General features: G+C 37.7%; 1 protein-coding gene across 1 annotated transcript in view; it reads left to right on the top strand.

Moving 5' to 3' along the window:
* Positions 1-7,217: 7,217 nt before the first annotated feature.
* The window catches only part of LOC107592631 (seizure protein 6 homolog), a 32,617-nt gene continuing 21,856 nt past the window's right edge, over positions 7,218-17,978 (top strand). The window contains exons 1-5 of the mRNA XM_016282173.1: positions 7,218-7,263; positions 7,781-7,966; positions 11,625-11,793; positions 12,351-12,517; positions 16,069-16,272. Coding sequence (XP_016137659.1) covers positions 7,218-7,263; positions 7,781-7,966; positions 11,625-11,793; positions 12,351-12,517; positions 16,069-16,272 — 772 coding nt within the window. The remainder of the gene's footprint in view (positions 7,264-7,780; positions 7,967-11,624; positions 11,794-12,350; positions 12,518-16,068; positions 16,273-17,978) is intronic.

Consider the following 17,978-nt stretch of genomic DNA (forward strand, 5'->3'; position numbering starts at 1 on the left):
ATAACTCATGAGCATTTGTCCTGATAATATTCTTTTTAATTTTATTTTTAAATACACAATTTACAAATCTTGACCTCTAGCATTCACTAGCTGAAAAAGGCCATCACCACAATCAGGCTGATGCTTTTTCTCTGCACCCTCTTTCAGGAATTCTATCTGATCTGTGACTTTGAATGGCATTTGGTGCCACCAGGGTTGATTCTCGGAATGAACCTGCAAGCAAAAAAACTAAAACAAAAACTCAAACCAGTGTTTGCAGTTTTTGTCCCAGCTGTGAAAATGTACACTGTGTGCACTTTGAGATGAATAAAAACACTATATACTCTCTGAATGCACCTACCAGGAAGGTAAAGTACATAATTAGTTGATAATCCATCACAAATCATTAAAGCTCCATTCCTTATGATGCATTATTGCATGTAGATCAAACAGTAGAGCAAAGTGCTATATTGCTGAAATAATTGGGAATGGGAATCACAATAAAAGGCTCCAATTGGAATGTATTTTAATATACACCTCCGACATTGCAGAAGACATGATCCAGACACACAAACTTGGGGGGGAAAATAAATACTTAAATACTGTCTGAATAACTTAACTCAATGTATTTTGGGTTACCTAATTCTGCAGTTCAATAAAATGAACAGCTGGCTGTATGATGATTCTGCCCCTCATAGTCAGAATCCCTGTTTTTGCTTGGAGAAATCTCCTGTAAGAGAGTCACAACTGCCTTTTAGTGTTATTATAGTTTATGGTCAGAAAAACTACCATACAATAACAGAACTTACCAATTTAATCAAATAAACAACATTTATAATATTTGTTAGCAAAACTTCCTATATTAATATATTGCTAGTCCGTTCCTCCTCCTCCTCCTTAAAGCGTTCTGTGTGTTAGTAGAGAACAGCAGCCTGTGGCTAATTTGGCTAATATAGTTGATGTTAGCTTACTCAACTGTTGTTACTACCGCTACGATGGCAATCACAAGAAAAGATTCCAGTATACCTCATTTGCAGGCGACATGAACATAAGACAACAAACTTGAAAATAAAATACAAAATATGTTCTTAACAGTGGTGTTTCTTAATTCAGTTTTCCTCAGCATTTCAACTTCACTCACTGTTTATGTTATGTTACATCTGTCTGACCTAACTTGAGATAAAGAGCTTCTCTAACTAGTTTACTTAGGCTAACTGATGTTAACTTACCGGTTGATGTTATCTCCGATACGATGGTAATCACGAGAAAATAAAAAATCTAAAATATCTGTTTTGCATTAAACACAAAATAATGTACTAACCTTTTTGTTGAGTTGCCAGTGCATTCGCCAGCAAGTTCACTACTGTAAATGGATTTACAGTAGTGACTATATATTTTCCCACAATCATTTGCTGTTTGCACTAATATACTGTATACACACTTTACAGTTTCTTATTGTACATATTACAGTAAAATACTGTTCAAATTACAAAAATCGGTTACAGTGCATTGATCAGGCTTGCAAATAAACCTTCATTCTCCCTCCTTTACCACGCTTTGGCCTGCCCTCAGAATGTACAAGAGGTTTCGTGAGCACATTGCATATGCTTAAGGCTTTTATGTGTTTACAGCTGAAGATGCATTGAGCCAGAGGCGGTGAGCATGTTTGTTTAGAAGACTGAGATGTGCCAAGTCAAGTTCCTGACTCATATTCAGAGCCTTCAGAGAGTTCCAGTGGTCTGTGTGGATGGAAATATGTTTGAGATGTTTATACATGGAAACCATTCAGAGCAAACAAATCTTATCAGTGTGTGCCTATAAGTGGATGACAGTGTGGTCTTCTTTCACCTATCACTACTTTAACGATACAGGAGTCTATAATATAATTAAATTGTTCTGAGTGGGTCACGGAGTGTACAGTCAAAGAAACAACATCAACAACAAAAAAACATAATTCTAAATGTTTTTCTGATGTGAGACTTTTCCGTATCTGTGGTCAGATGAGATGTTGTCAGGCTTAATGTCAGTGTTATTATTCTATGGTTATTTTCATAACTTGTTACGAAATAAAAATTCTGTCACCTCAGAAAAACGAATCCTGTCCTGTCAGATGTTATACTGTGCTCATAGCGCACACTCTTCAATGGCACGCGCAATTGTGGCAGCGCATGCTGAATATCACATCACTAAAACGCGAAAGAAACTTTGAGCATGCAACATGTGAAATAGAAGTAAAGTATCCATACATAACTGGTACTTTGTGTGTTAGCTGGGAAGGATTTGCATGAAGGTATGATATTCATTCTATTCAGGAGCAGTTTCCATGTTTCATTAACAGTTCATGTTAGTATTGTGCATGACTGTGTATTTAAATGACTGTGATGGCTCATACCAACTTAATTGTATTAACAAAAACTAGTTTGGGACTGCTATTTAATAGCCTTACCTTATAGGCATGATATATCAGGTATTTGAGGAACATTTATTTGTTCATCTCTGAATCGTCATTGTGTTGCATTGCATTATATGCATTGCATTTTGCCCTCCACAATAAAAACTACAGAGCTATAATAATAAAAGCATTTAAGCATCATCTTACTAAGATATATTATTGGGATATTTAGAGTGACAACTGATATTTACATGCATTTTATGTAAGTAGTCTGCTATACTGTTATAAATATCTCATTGATTTACATGACAAGCTAGCAGAATTACATTACTTTTCGGCCATATTAAAAACAACAACTGCACCAAATTGCATATATTTGCTCATTTTGGGCCTCTGAATAAAATTGAGGTGTTTTTTCCTCCTTGAATATGAGCTCTGTAGTTTTTTCTAACTATTATTTCATATGTCTGGCTATAATTCACCCAAAAAAGTGATAGACAATTGGTATATTCTTCTCCATAAAATTAAAGTCAATAGGGTCCAATGTTGGTTTGTTCCCCTTTGACTTTCAATGTATTGACAAAAACAGCTGAATCATGATGACAGAATTGACATTTTTGGGTGAACTATCACTTTAAGTAAAACCACCCAACTAAACCATGGGGTTCGTCATGGTGACTGGACATATACCCCATCCTCACCTCGTCCACCCATGGGCCTTCCTCCAGGGCACGTAATGAAGCACATTAGCACTGCATCTGTTGCTGTCTAAGCGGTTGCCAGCTAATCTCCACCATGCCAGTTCCCACACAGTCATCTCCAGGCTGCATTACGACACTCAGTCTTTATGGCCTATGAAGCCACGAGGCAACTTGTGAACATGTGATTTAGTGTCGACCGGACGGCTCCACAAAAAGCCAGCCTCTGGTGCCCCCTCCGTATTAGTCTAATTGAAATGGAAGCAGAGGGGTAATAATGCTATAACAACCCGACGGTGCTAGCGCACGGGCCCCGCTGTGCTGAAACAGCACTAATAAACCATAAATAAAATAGATGGCTAAGGGAGGGAAGCCTCCCCCCCATGTGCCGGCTCATTGAGTTGGTGAGAGGAGTGCTCCCCCTCTCAGCATCGATATTAGACAGTCATCAGGGGCATAGACCCTCTCCACATGCCCCGCAGCTGCAGGCGCTGACCTCTTACACATATGCACCAGTGTAACAGGGTGGAAGTCAATGCAGAACTCATGAGAAAGACATAATTACTGTTAGATGCTCTGGTTTAAGACTATAGAGAGAGCGAGAGAGAGGAGGCAAAACTGTCTCATCAAATACTGAAATATACACCAAGCACTGGGCTGGAATTAGGGTATTTTTAAATTGCCTCTAGAGCTCAACTTTTGAAACATCACAGACCAGAACGCAGGGCTTATTTGGTTCTGATTCACTTAGGCATAGTTCACTTATGATGTTCACTTTGCATGCATTTCAAAGAAATGTTCTGCCAGCTAATGCTGTAAATTATACAGGAACCTTCTTACTTGGCTGGTACATTATAAAACTGTACTGCACTGGTTCCACTGCATGTTTATAATTTACCAAAAAGAAATATTTAAAAAGAGCAATTTGTTTGCGAATCAGAACACAATGGTTACCCTGTTTGTTTTTGATTTTTTTTTTTTTTACTATTTAAAATAATGATTTGTTTGTGGATCAGACTACACTGTTTGTGCAGGAAGTTTTTGAATTGCTAAAAAGAAATTATTTAAAAGAATCACTAATTGTGTTCTATGTTATTGATTTATTAAAAAGACCCAATTTAAAAGAGTCTTTCAGACTACACTGGTCACACAGTATGTTTTTGAGCCATTAAAAACTAGCTATTTTAGTTTGAGAATCAGACTACACCAGTCATGCTGTTTTTCTGATTTGTTAAAAAGAAACGATTTAAAAGAGACATTTGTGAATCAGACACCACTGCTTAATTACATTTTTCATTAAATTAAAAATATATTTTTCTCTCTATATAAATGTATATATCATATAAATGCATTTATCTATATTATTAGTATACTATTTATTTATTATTTATTATCGTATAGTATTTAAACTGCTTGACCTTTACAAACACTGGAAATGCGATTGATCTGTTGGTGACTGCGGTACTGTGTAAGTGTATGCCTTGTTTTTGTTGCTTGGACTAATACTTGCTGCTATAGAAGGATTTATTTGTACTGCTCTTTCATTTTTTATGTAACCACATGTCAGTTAAATTATGTATTAATTTCCCAAAATTTCTTGGCAACCATAAACAAACTAGAGTTGCACAGTGTTTACACCTTAAGCAAGTGGAGCATCAACATGGATCAAAACTAAATGCCATTATAATCAACAAAGCTGTGCTCATCTGTGACAGTTTGCAGAATGAACTATAGCTTTCTGCTTAGTGCCAGATTTTTATGTATGTGTGTACCGCAGAATCTCAACATGGGGCACAAAAAATGCTCTTCAGGGGTGTGGATGTCAGTTCTGTATAACCCTCGCTTACTGGCTCCTATATTGTTGCTGAGGTGCACCACCCCATTACGCAGCTCCTCTCTGCTCAGTGAGGAAAAAGAATTGCAGTGATTTATCAAACTGTGGCTTTCTTAGACACATGAATCCAACCTGAGCCAGCAGAGGGGAAAAAACTTAAACAAAAACATTAATTCTGTTTGACAGGGCCCTCTACGTCTCTAAACACCACCACAGGATCAGAGACCAGAGCGAGAGTGATTCTCTCATGAAACACGGTGGTGATTCACTTTTGCTGTTGGTTCAGGATCAGATACGGCTAATCTCAGCTATGAAAGCAATACTACAGGGCATTGTATAGCACCGTTTAATTAATGCCTGACACCTGAAAAATTGCTGTAATATTTTAGAGCAGACTCGTTCGTAGCTGATTCTGTGGCCTCTACTGTGAGATAACATTTCTTTTGGGAAAGGATTGCATCTCGATCATGTGTAATACAACTTGACATTTTTACCTGTTATTTACAGGTATTTACAGGTGTAATTGAAGCCCTCATGTTAGCTGTTAGAGACTAGCCCTTTGAGAGCTCTTTGCTTGCAGAAGTGTCAAATCATCTCTTTGGCTAGAATTTACTTTGCCGTATTGCATTGCAAAATTTGTGTTCTGTTGACTAACCTCCCACAATCCAGTTTATCCAGGCATTATGTACACTGAAATAGGACTGTGTCCAAGTAATTAAATTAAACCATAATTTAGTTCTGCACAAAGACTTCTAATTTTTATGTAAATTAGGCTTATTATATATTGTGCTTTATTCAACAAGTAAAGTATGCCAGGTCTCTGCTGCATGGAAATTGTTCATCACAGATATTCCTTGGCTGTTTACATAGTTATTTACCTGATATGCATAATTTATGCACATTTAAATTAATTTTTATAAAAAAAAAATTTCATTTTATTTTGTTTTCTCAAAATTCACACTTTTCCTCTCAGAATGGCAAGGTTATATCTCGCAGTTTTGAGTTTATACCTTGAAATTCTGGGAAAAGTCTGAATTTTGATATATAAAGAAAGAATGTCAGAATTCTGGGTTTATATCTCACAATTATGACCTTTTTCGCAGAATCAAAATTTTCACAATAATCGTTTTTATTTATTTATTTATTTATATATTTATTTATTCAATTTTTATTCCATGGTGGAAACAGGCTTAAATAATATCATCGTGTTTAAATTTTTTTAAACTTAAACTAATAAAACTAAAAAAATATTAAAATTATGCTTGAAAATTACTAAGTTAGTTACAGATTCTGTGCATTCAAATAAAAGAGCTATTGGTTAGTGCAGTTCTTTATTAGTGATTTCTCCCCATAGTGCTGGAAATAATTTGTGCTCGGCCTGTTGCAGTCAGCTAAAGAATTTGAGAGCAGATATGACACGGATCCGAGCCAGGTCAAAGGTTATAATTTATCTCCCCTGTGCAAATTTTCTGGCCTTGGGCTCAGTCTTGTCATTGGTGACAAAATCAACACCCACACGCCGCTCTGAATTTCAACAGCTAACAATACAGCTGCCACAGACACATCGAGACAGGGAGAAATGAGACCTGAAATTTCTGTCATAAATTGCAAAAACATTCTCCAAGGAGGATGGATAGGAGGAGACGAAAAAATTGGCAGTAGGAAAGCAGTTCTTAGCTTGATGGGCACTTGCGGTCTAACATGGATTTACTACCTTGCGGGGCCTCCTATGGAGGCTGTGCTGCGCTTCTGTGATGAAGGAAAAGACGGTCACTTGCTTATCCAAGACTCCTTCGTATGCAGACACCGTTCTGTACATGACTCGCAATTGAATTCACTCTGGCCTTGAATTTTGACCTCTTTCATTTCAAAGAAAAAATATCTGTCTTTTATGTCTTTAGTATTCACTAGATCAGGGCTTGTTGATTTTCATAGGAGGAAGGTAAAATAGAAAATTCCTGCACTGTTGTAGCTTGCAAAAGTGTATTAAATAGCAGTGCTTCGGTCCAAGACCTTCTTCAGGTGTTTTGAAAGGGTGAAAGAGGACTCGCAAGCCAACAGAGATAAATGGTGAAAAGGCTTTTGTGGACATTGCTTGAGAAAGTATTGACAGTCTGGTTTAGTGCCGAGAGCCTGGCAAGACAATGGTCAGTAAAGCCTCACTTCATAGCCCTTTCCAGAAGACCAAAGTTTATGTAAGAGGCCATTTAGGGAATTTTTATTTGGGCCAGACTTGTAACTAAGATTATTTAAATACATTTAATGTAGACTTATTATTGGAGCATTATTTACTTCAATGACACATAGAAACAAAATGGAACGTGTGGTTGCAGTGTGGACCAGACTCTGCAAGACTCTGTGTAAAGGTCAAAATGGAAATAGTGTCCAGTTAAAAATGATGAAGAATCTGCGCTAGTCTCAGAGGTAGAGAAGGTTTGGCTCTATTGCGACAATTAGACCAAATGGGAGCCTAATCTATCATCTTAGGCACCAAATGATTGTCTCCACGCATCCCAGCTGGCCCATTCTGGCTGTGACAACAGACAATGTTCAGGGTTTGGGTTTATTTGTCATCTTTGAGATGTCCCTTTCACACAGAAAAGGTTAGCTGCGGTCTGGAGGACGTGGAGTGAGGACATGCATTGGGGACAGATCATATTAAACTGAGAGAAAGAAAGACAGATGGAGTTTGTTAAGATAATAAGTCTTCTTGAAATAAGTGGGAGTCGCTGTAATGCAATATTCATACTCCCCACAGACCTTAGTCTTAGTCTAATGATAGTTTTAGAGCAGCTTCAGACGTTCGTTTAAATAAGTGTGGTGTGCTGCAGTTTTAATTATTTGCCTAATCAGTTATTCGTTTTTTCTCCATTACAGCATTTGTATTGAGTTGCAACTTCCCAGATAGACCAGCATATGGGGATGTGTCCGTCACCAGCCTGCATGCAGGGGGAGAGGCCTATTTCTACTGCTTCAATGGATACCAACTCCAGGGTCCCTCCACCCTCACGTGCCGCAATGCCACCACACCCTACTGGAGCGGCAAAGTGCCGCGCTGTCTTGGTGAGTCCCAAATATTTTCTATATATTCATGCATTCATTCAAAAACGTGTTACCATAAGACACATTTTATTTTGTTGTGTTGTGTTGTGTTGTGTTGTGTTGTGTTTTGTTTACCCAAATATTGCTTTTATAATAAGGAATTAGAAATAAACAGCACCAGACAATAAAGCATGCAAATCACTGTTTATTTGTTTATTGCCACAATACTTACATATAAAAAAATTTATTATGAGGCTGATAGTATCACTAAACTTGTCTTTTTATAGTTTTATACAGTCATTGTCATGAAAAGCCTCTAATCTTGCAAGTCTTTGTTTGCGCAAAGATACCAAGAAAGGTGGTGACAACTTCCTGGTTTACGTGGATCATCTTGATACAGCTGAAGAACATAAATTTGACTCCTTCCTGTGGTCGGGATACATTTAAAATGAAAACTAGCCACATAAACAGACCAATCAAAACACATTTTTACCAACCGTTGATGACAAATTGCAAAATGACAATTTAGATAACTTTGCAGCTCAAATTATACTTGTATTCTAAAAGAATTAATGTGAAGAATTAAAGTGCTTTAACAAAAAATAGTCTAACATTTCTGCTGTTACACTCACTGAATGATGATGGCGTCATTTACCTTCATTAAGTGCCTTATTCTAACCAAGATTTTTGCTTTGTTTTTTAACTAAAAGAAATTAAATTATTTTATGTGCTAATTGACATTATTCCCTAAATGTGGTCCATTGAGCTTCACTTGTATTGACCCTGGTTGATTCCTTTAGCCAGATAGTAATGGATCTGGGCTGCTAATATGAAAGGTTCAAGTTGCTTACAGGTGGTGGTAAACTTGAAGTAGAGACTAACTAACATGTCACATGTGCCCTTTCACCAGCTAGTCTCTTAATTGCAGGTTACTCCAAAGGGATTGTCTCTGTATTGAGCACACTATAACAAAAGTCGTGGCCTAATGGTTAGAGAGTCGGACTCATAACCCAAAGGTTGTGGGTTCGAGTCTCATATCGGCAGGGATTGTAGGTGAGGTGAGTGAATGTACAGTGCTTTCTCCCACATGTGTGTGTTCACTGCTGTGTGTGTGCACTTTGGATGGGTAAATGCAGAGCACTATTTCCGAGTATGGGTCACCATACTTGGCCACATGTCGCATCAGCTAAATGACAGTTAATCATTGAAATCTGCTGTATTTGATCTCTGCCCCTGAGAAATTCAATTATGAAGCAGTAGCACTAGTATTCAGTACCGCTATCTTTACAAGTACAGGAAAATCTATGAAATAGTAGCTTCTGCTTTTAATGAACCTTATTTCATTTGCATATAGACGCAAGGTGCAGAAAATGTTTGGTTTTGCCTGCCAATCATAAACACAGCCTCCTCACACTTGCTGATTTGTATCATTGTGAAGCCTCCCTGGACTCATTCACTAGCATTTATCCTTTGTTTTTTTTCTCCGTCTCACCATAAACATACACCCACAAGTCATCGTGTCATTTAGACGCAGCCCCTATACTTTGGGCTCAAAAACAAACCTCATGCCTGTATAAATATTTAGTCCACACAGGTGTGATTTAATTTGACACAGGAGAAACTCCCCGTGCGGTTGCTCCCTCCTCCTTTTAAGTTAATTGGAGCTTGATCATTGATTTTGGCTGGTATGTTGGTAACAGAAGTGTTTGTGCTACAAGGCAGTGAATATTAACAACCGTACCCCCTCAAGGCAGCCCGATCTGACAACGTGATTGACAGGCCTGCCTATTCTGCATAAATAAGGACTTTTTGCGCCTCGATTTCTTCGGAGAGCGAATCCCAGAGCTGGGGAACTCTTCCTTCTTGCATGACAAACAGAAAAACATCTCTGATTGCAAACAAGGCTGGGCTCCCTAAAGGAGGGCTGTTTTGATGAAGGATCTCATTTAGTGCTTTGGAGGCACGACTGTGGTGCAAGTTGTGAGGTGGTTTTGTTAGCCTGTGGCTGCCAGACACGGCCTACATGACTTGGGGTTTCTCAGTCCCGCCATTGATTCGGAGTGAAATAGCATAAATGTGCCATTTTAGAAGTGTGCCCCTGCCATGCTGATGCAGGGCCGGGCCAGACTGTCAGAGTCTGATTACTGATCAGCATGGGCAGGCTACCAGGGAGCAGGGCTTTGGGTCCACTTTAATTATGTTCTGTCCGCCTGACTAACCTTCAGCCGTCAAGCTCAGAAGGTATCCTCCTCCTCCTCCAAGCACTTTCTTTTTTCATTGCCTTTAAGAAAAACTGTTTATTATTGGTGTCCTTCTCTGTTTAAATCATTGTGGTCTAAAGGTTCTTGAGTCAATGATGTGGCACTCATTTATTCATTTATTAACTCATCTATTAATTTATTCAAAAATACACTGACAATGCAATTTATACACACTATGACTGAAATGCACCTCTTTTATGATGAGCATGTTTTCTGAATTAAAATGTTATTTATGTCTTTGTTGGGCTTGGATTTTAGGGTGGCAACTGTCATGATATCACAATGAAAACACCTGAAATTCTTTTTTTAAAAGTATTTACATTTAGTCATTTTGCAGACGTTTTTATCCAAAGCGATTTACAATTGGGGGATACATAAAGTGATTCTTCTTAAAGAGGTAAACAGATACAGGAAGTGCTTGTAATACCAGGTTTCTAGACATTGTTCAAATAAGTAAAAGCTAGAAAGAGAAGGAATATGGACTTAATTTATGATGAAGTCAAGTAGCTTTGAAAGAGATGAGTTTTCAGCTGTCGCTTGAAAATTGTCAGAGATTCAGCATTTCGGATAGGGGTGGAAAGATCGTTCCACCAGCCAGGTGGAATAAAAAAATGTATTTAATTTATTTATTTGGTTTGTTTATTATAAAACTGCTTTCCTGCTGAATATTTTAATCTTTTTTTTAAGTCTTGTGGTATGACCAACAAAAAAATCTATAAAACAGGCAATGATATCATAGAGAGGACCCATGCAGACCATCTTGACTGTGTGACAAGGTCAATGTGTTTCTTAAAGTAGATCATTTGACCCTTTATTAAAGGCAAGATTAGTTCAAGATGTAGAAAATATAAAATTAATAATTCATTATATTTTTATTATTGTAAAATATAAACTTTGTGATCGCTAAAAACATGTTCTATGTAGTATTAATTTGTATAGTATGAATAAAAACCCAGTGTAATACATCCGCCTTGTTATCATTGTCATGTGACTTATGGCATCGGTTGTGTCTCTTTACTGTCATTCAGAACTGCTCTTCATGGGATAGAAAATGTTTAAAAAATGGCATCAAGTAGTAGGTGATCTGGATACAGTTTTAGGAATACTATTAATTCAGTCATGCTACTCATTTCATATACAATTGTTCGCCTACTATATAGTATATACTGTATATGCATATTTGTACACAAGGACTTTCTGAAAGTCTCTTGTGACCTCACTTATTATGTCATCTTAGTCTTACTGTTATTGCTACATTATTGTGTTTTGGACAGGGGTCTAGTCATTATGGTCATGCACTATATGAAAGAGTTTTGTTATCCACAGCTCAAAGCTCGCTCCGAGGACTTACTCGACCTCTAGCTCTCTTTTTTTTCTTCTCAATGTCATCTGTCTTCTTCCATTTGTACCTTGAACAGTGGCCTGCGGTGGAATGGTGAAGAACGCGACTCTCGGCCGCATTGTGTCCCCTGGTTTCCCTGGCAACTACAGCAACAACCTGACCTGCCACTGGGTGCTGGAGGCCCCTGAGAGTCAACGGCTGCACATGCACTTTGAGAAAGTGGCCCTCGCGGAAGATGATGACAGGTCCGTCCCAGTCAATTCACACAGTACTCAGCTATTATAAACTAATTAGTCATCTGATGTTCAAAGAGACAGTTGGAGAAGCTCAGAGGGTCTCTTCACAGTGCCGTCACACTCCAAATGTGGTGCTGCTCTTCAGGGCATTATCTGCAACGGCGAGAGCGAGGCATGATAGGGACAGCTGTGAGTGCGTGAGTTAAAGTGGATGAAAGTTTCTGAGATCAGACACTTGCTCTTCTTTAAAATAATTTAGAATAATCAAATCCCCTCGTGCAGGCGCGGAGAGAGTGATTAGAGCCCACTCTGGGGCCTCAGGAGGAGGATTAACTTATTTTTATTAGCGGTATCCGCTTTTTCTGCAGGCTTTGCTAACAAATGGACTTTTAATGAGGTCACTTGCTGCTCAGTTATTCAAAATCATATCAGGCAATTATTATGCAAACTGCCAAAAGACAGTACTAGAAATCGGAGGAATGTTACATCTGCTGCCAAACAGATACTGTTGAGAGATTCATTGTTTTGAACAAAACTAAACCCTTCTGTTCTTTTTATGTCTGCAGGTTTCTGATTAAAAACGGCAACCACATTGATTCGCCGATTTTGTATGACTCGTACGAGGTGGAATACCTTCCGAATGAAGGAATCGTTAGTTCCACCAGACATCTCTTTGTGGAGTTTACGACGGATGGATTCGGCACCAACACAGGAGTAGCCATCAGATATGAAGGTATGGACCAACAAGACTTACTGCAGCAAATGAATCAGTAGATGTTTACATGCACTAATTTTCGGCAGTCAGAATGAATACAATCCAACATGTTTCTGTTTATAGGAACCCTAAATGTTGTAATCTGATTGACATATTTGTTTACATCTGCGTTGCATGTGTTCGAACAAAACGATACACAGTCATAAGTTCCATTTTTGCCATCATGACAAATCTAAAAATAAAGCAATGGATGTCAGAAGAGCTTTTTTAGCCAGTATTTAGCAAATATATCTCCTCCACTGACCAGTTCATAAGACGTGAGACAAAAACACACACACGTTTGTAAGATTTAAAGAATTTGTAAACACACACAGCATGTCCGCCAGGTATTTTTGACACTGATTGAGAAAATAGTTGGAATCCAGCTTAACAGGATGTCGTAATAATGAGGACTTGATAGCAGCCAGCATCTTTTCTAATCCATCCTCCGCTGGTTAGTCTCTGAGCCGGGCCGTACACGGTTGACGGTTGCCAAGTTCAAACGTTGTTTGAAGAAGACATGTCCTCTACAGAGCCTGAGGGTTGTGGAGACAAAGAGCGTACCTTCCAGCACATTCCCCTTGTTGCTTCGATTCACACCAAAGATCTCTTCTCCCATGTGCCTTGCTAAACGCTCCTTAGATTCGTGGCTCAAATGAGATTTATTCAGATTAAATCAAATGGAAATCGAATGAAGCGGGCAAATGCAACCCGACAAGGTCATTAAAATGAGTTTTAACTGGAAACACAAAGCCTGTTATTTGTTTTTTTTTCTTTTTTACAGAAATTGCATTCCTATTCCCTCTGACAGGTCAGTCGAACATGTGCAGTTACAGGGATATCATGCACACCTCAGGACCTCACAGTCATTATCCAGCAAGATCAATCTAATCTCATTTACCACGTCACAATCCGATTATGCTATCTACAATACACAATAATGTGCCTTCACGGAAACCTGTAACAATTTGGCTTGTCTTCTCATACTCTAGACGCCTCTCTGAATTTAACACCAGGCAGAGTGCTCAGGTTTTAAAAGTCTTTCTGATTGAAGTGCTGTTCTCCTTTTTCTGCCATCATAAACAAAATGGATCTGTTTTTATCAATTTCAGTAGACTAGCACAACCATTGATCTGGAACTCTGTAGGTGTTGAGAGGCCACACGCAGAATACTCAGTCCTCTGAAGGCCTTTTAAACCATCATCATGTAAATCCAGAGGCGGACAAAGTACTCAACTCCATTACTTGAGTGAAAGTACAGATACTGCTGGTCAAATATTACTCCATTACAAGTAAAAGTTGTAAAGACAGATTTTTACTTAAGTAACTATGTAGTATTTGCAGTTGAATAGAACATTTTTATTTGTATTTGCTGAAATAGATGATTTTCAGAGTATTGCCTTAATTTTTAGAGATTAATTTCACTTTCAGCGTTATTTTGTTATTTTTTGGCCATGTTCTCTATGGGTGTTCTCTCAGTTTGGCCCAGAGAAACTTTTATAGCTAAAGTTTCTGTTTCATACCTTAAACACTACTGATCAAATGTTAAGGGTTGGTAAGATTTTTTTTATTTGTTTTTGTTTTTTAGTGTTTTTGAAGGTCTCTTGTGATCACCAAGGCTTCATTTATTTGATCAAAAATACAGTACAAACTGTAATAATGTAAACTATTATTACAATTTAAAATAAATGCTTTCTATTTTAAGATATTTTAAAGTGTAATTTATTCCTGTGATGGCAAAGCTGAACTTTCAGCAGTCATTAATCCAGTCTTCAGTGACACATGATCTTTCAGAAAGCATTCCGGTGTGAAATGTGGTACAATTTTCAGGATTTCTTTGATGAATAGAAAGTTCATTAGAACAGCATTTATTTGAAATATAAATCTTTGTAACATTATAAATGTATTTACAGTCACTTTTGGTCAATTTAATGTATCCTTGCTAATTAAAAGTTTTGATTTCTTTTGAAAAAAATATATGAAATGTATTCATACCTTCATATTTCATTCCTCTAGAGACTTAATGGAGTATGTTTCATTTAAGAATCAGCTTTGTCTCAGATATTGTTTCCTAAAATGCGAAATTTTCTGACATACAGTAAAGGTATAAAACTGCAGTGTGATTTTACTGCATACCGTCATGACAAGGTAAAACATAGCAGCTATGAATTTTGTCACAATTGAGTACAAATTGAAACAGGGCCACTTTGACGGTTATCTGTCCTGTGACAAACATTTTTAGCAAATTTATGCTGAGACTCAGAAAATAGAGTAAATAATTACATCAAATCAATCAAAATTAAATGAAAAAAGTTTCAGTGTTAGTATAGTTCTGTTTTCTTTGTTTTAGAAGTGTCCCTATTGTAATTAGTTTTTGAAGGAATTTGATAAGGAATATTTGACTTCATATTTAAATATATAACTTTTGTGTCTTTGAACATTGAACAAAAGTTTAAGATATTGTTGGAGATCCCTTTGAAAACTCCCTTTTCTCAGGAGAAAAATCTTTCTCACCATTTAATCTAATTGCTGCCTGGGAGAAATAACTGAGACGTTTCATTTATGGTTTTCATTCCTATTGGGACTTCACTCATAGCAATGTCATTAAATGCACACAAATTATATACCGTCTGGAACTTATTACTCTTATTTCAATATAAATCTGACTTTTATGTTGATACCATCTTATATAAGGATTGTTTCTGTGCTTATGAGAGGACAAGAATCAACTGATGATTAAAATGGCTTATTTCTACTTCTTTTAGAGAACAGAGCCAGATGAAGCCAAAGATGAATAATGCAAATGTGTGTCTGGGGAAGGGGATTGGGGGGGAGGTGGGTGAAAACAGTTTGCTGTAATTGGCAGAATCGCCTGTGTTTATTAAACAGAGAGCGAGGCTGAATGTAAAGCTGAATGTGGGTAGTCTAATCTAGCTCACGCTTGAATGAGGCCGGACCCGGAGGGATATCAAAGCCAGTGTTTATCCATAGTCTGAACATCCTCATCTTAAGTCTCCTCCTCTTGCTCTAATCTCTATTCTACATTCTCAGACGAGCACAACAACCAATAACGATTCAGCCAGGCGTGACGGTTTTTTGTTTCCCTGAGTGAGTTTGTTCATTCACGTTTCACATTTATTCACGTTGTCAGGCCGTCTCTCTTCCTTTTACGCCCGTAAGTGGCCTTGCAAGTCTGGCTAAGCTTGATTAACTAACAATCTCCTTCCAAGGGCAACCTGAAACCTTGGGTTTGCATCCAGGAAGATTTTGATTGGTGGGAAAGTAAAAAGCTGCACATTGCTTTGCCACATTTAGCAGACAAATTCTTTTAGACTGCCATCTAAAAACGCTTTTACATTCGGACTGTCCTCGGCCTTTCGGACGAAATTATTTTGTGAAGCTGTTATGGGCTGAGTCGAGCGGACTGGTTGTCTGTGTGTTTTAAGCTCTTCTGAAATCAGATGCTTGGTGATAGTGTTTGGACTGTGATGTGCGTCTTGGAGCAGGTGATTTATGGTGTGTCCTCTCAGCTTTTGCAGCAGGGCACTGCTACGAGCCATTCGTCAAGTACGGCAACTTCACCAGCACTGACAGCACTGACAGCACCTACGCTGTGGGCACGGTTGTGGAGTTCACCTGTGACCCCGGATACACCCTGGAGCAGGGCTCTGTTATCATCGAGTGCATGGATCCCAGCAACCCTCAATGGAATGAGACTGAGCCCGCCTGCAGAGGTGTGTGAGAATGTTTGCATATGCATACAGGTGCATCTCAATAAATTAGAATGTCATGGAAAAGTTCATTTATTTCAGTAATTCAACTCAAATTGTGAAACTCGTGTATTAAATAAATTCAATGCACACAGACTGAAGTAGTTTAAGTATTTGGTTCTTTTAATTGTGATGATTTTGGCTCACATTTAACAAGACCAATAAAAAAAAACATTTTTAGTGAATTGTTGGCCTTCTGGAAAGTGTGTTCATTTACTGTACATGTACTCAATACTTGGTAGGGGTTCCTTTTGCTTTAATTATAGATTCTCTATGGGGTTCAGGCCTGGTGAGTTTGCTGGCCAGTCAAGCACACCAACACCATGGTCATTTAACCCAGGGTTGGGCCAAATTCAGTATTGAAGAATTGGTTGCCTTTCAGTTCATGAGAGTTCATGTGAATCTGTCCGTAAGGCTGATAAACTTTCAAACTTTAAACTTTTTTTCCCAAAACTTTCAAAAATGTCTTTGTCAAGTTAACATGTTTGTCTTTGTCTGAGTTCAGTTCTTGAGTTCAGTTCATTTGAATTCTTCTTCCTTTCAAATTGCATTCAAATTTGAATTGCAATTCTGCATCCTGTTTGCAAGCTCACTTCAAATATAATTCTGAATGGTGCACAACCCTGTAGTTTAGTTGAATTCACTAAAATTGCAACCATATTTAAGCACAAAAATATGCATTTTGATTACAAAGCACCTCCAATCCAGTTTATTTAGGTAAATATCACCACACTTTATTTTATTTAAGTTGTGATGAAATGGAAGTAGCGACAAATCTTTTCATCTGCTTTGTGACGTGCCAGAACGAAGTCTGTCGTTTTGCTGGAACATTGAGATGCAATAAAAAAAATTACTGGGTCAAAATTAAAATATAAATAAATATAACATGCACAGATGAATCATGCACAATAAAATAGACTTTCCTTTTATTTCAGTAATCATATTTTTATTTATATGCAAATATGCTTAATATCAAATGCACTTTAATCATAAAAGTTTTTTATTTAATAAAATATTTTAATAATAATATTTATATTAATATTTCTGTAGTAATATTTTTTATATTTTAATAACATTTTGTTTTTCTCTTGTTCATGGCTGCAGTTGTTCATCAAAAGTTGATAGAAAATCATGACAAAGAGGATCATATCTAGCCATGTATCCAAAAGCATTGATTTAGCTCATTTGCTTAGTTAATCAGGTGCTAAAATAACACAACATGCAACGTGCATGGGCAATTATATAACACATTTGCTTCTTGAATTCTCTCCACATGAGGGTATATGCATAGGCTATACATTTGTGTGTTTCTGTGTATAATCTGCATTAGTTAGCTGCTGAAGAGTTCTACAGGCAGCATGTGCAGGTACAGTACAAGCCCCTCACATCCTTTTAGTGCCTTTTCTATGTAATCCACTACATCCTGTGTCACCTGGATGGATTTCAGACACTCTTAGCCACAGTCACGCGCCTAAAGCAGCACTAAAAGCATTAAGCCATGGAGGCTAGTAGCAGGTGCACAGAGCCGAAGAATGTGCACAGATGAATGTGCACATCGGGGCTCATAAAGCCCCAATTCCACCCCCACCTACACACACACACAGTGCCATCTTATCTGACCCGTTGCTCAAGTACATTTCTCTAGCCTCACAATAGAGTTTGGATTGAAA

Source organism: Sinocyclocheilus grahami, unplaced genomic scaffold, assembly GCF_001515645.1.
Source record: "Sinocyclocheilus grahami isolate Dianchi unplaced genomic scaffold, SAMN03320097.WGS_v1.1 scaffold155.1, whole genome shotgun sequence".
NCBI lineage: Eukaryota > Metazoa > Chordata > Actinopteri > Cypriniformes > Cyprinidae > Sinocyclocheilus > Sinocyclocheilus grahami.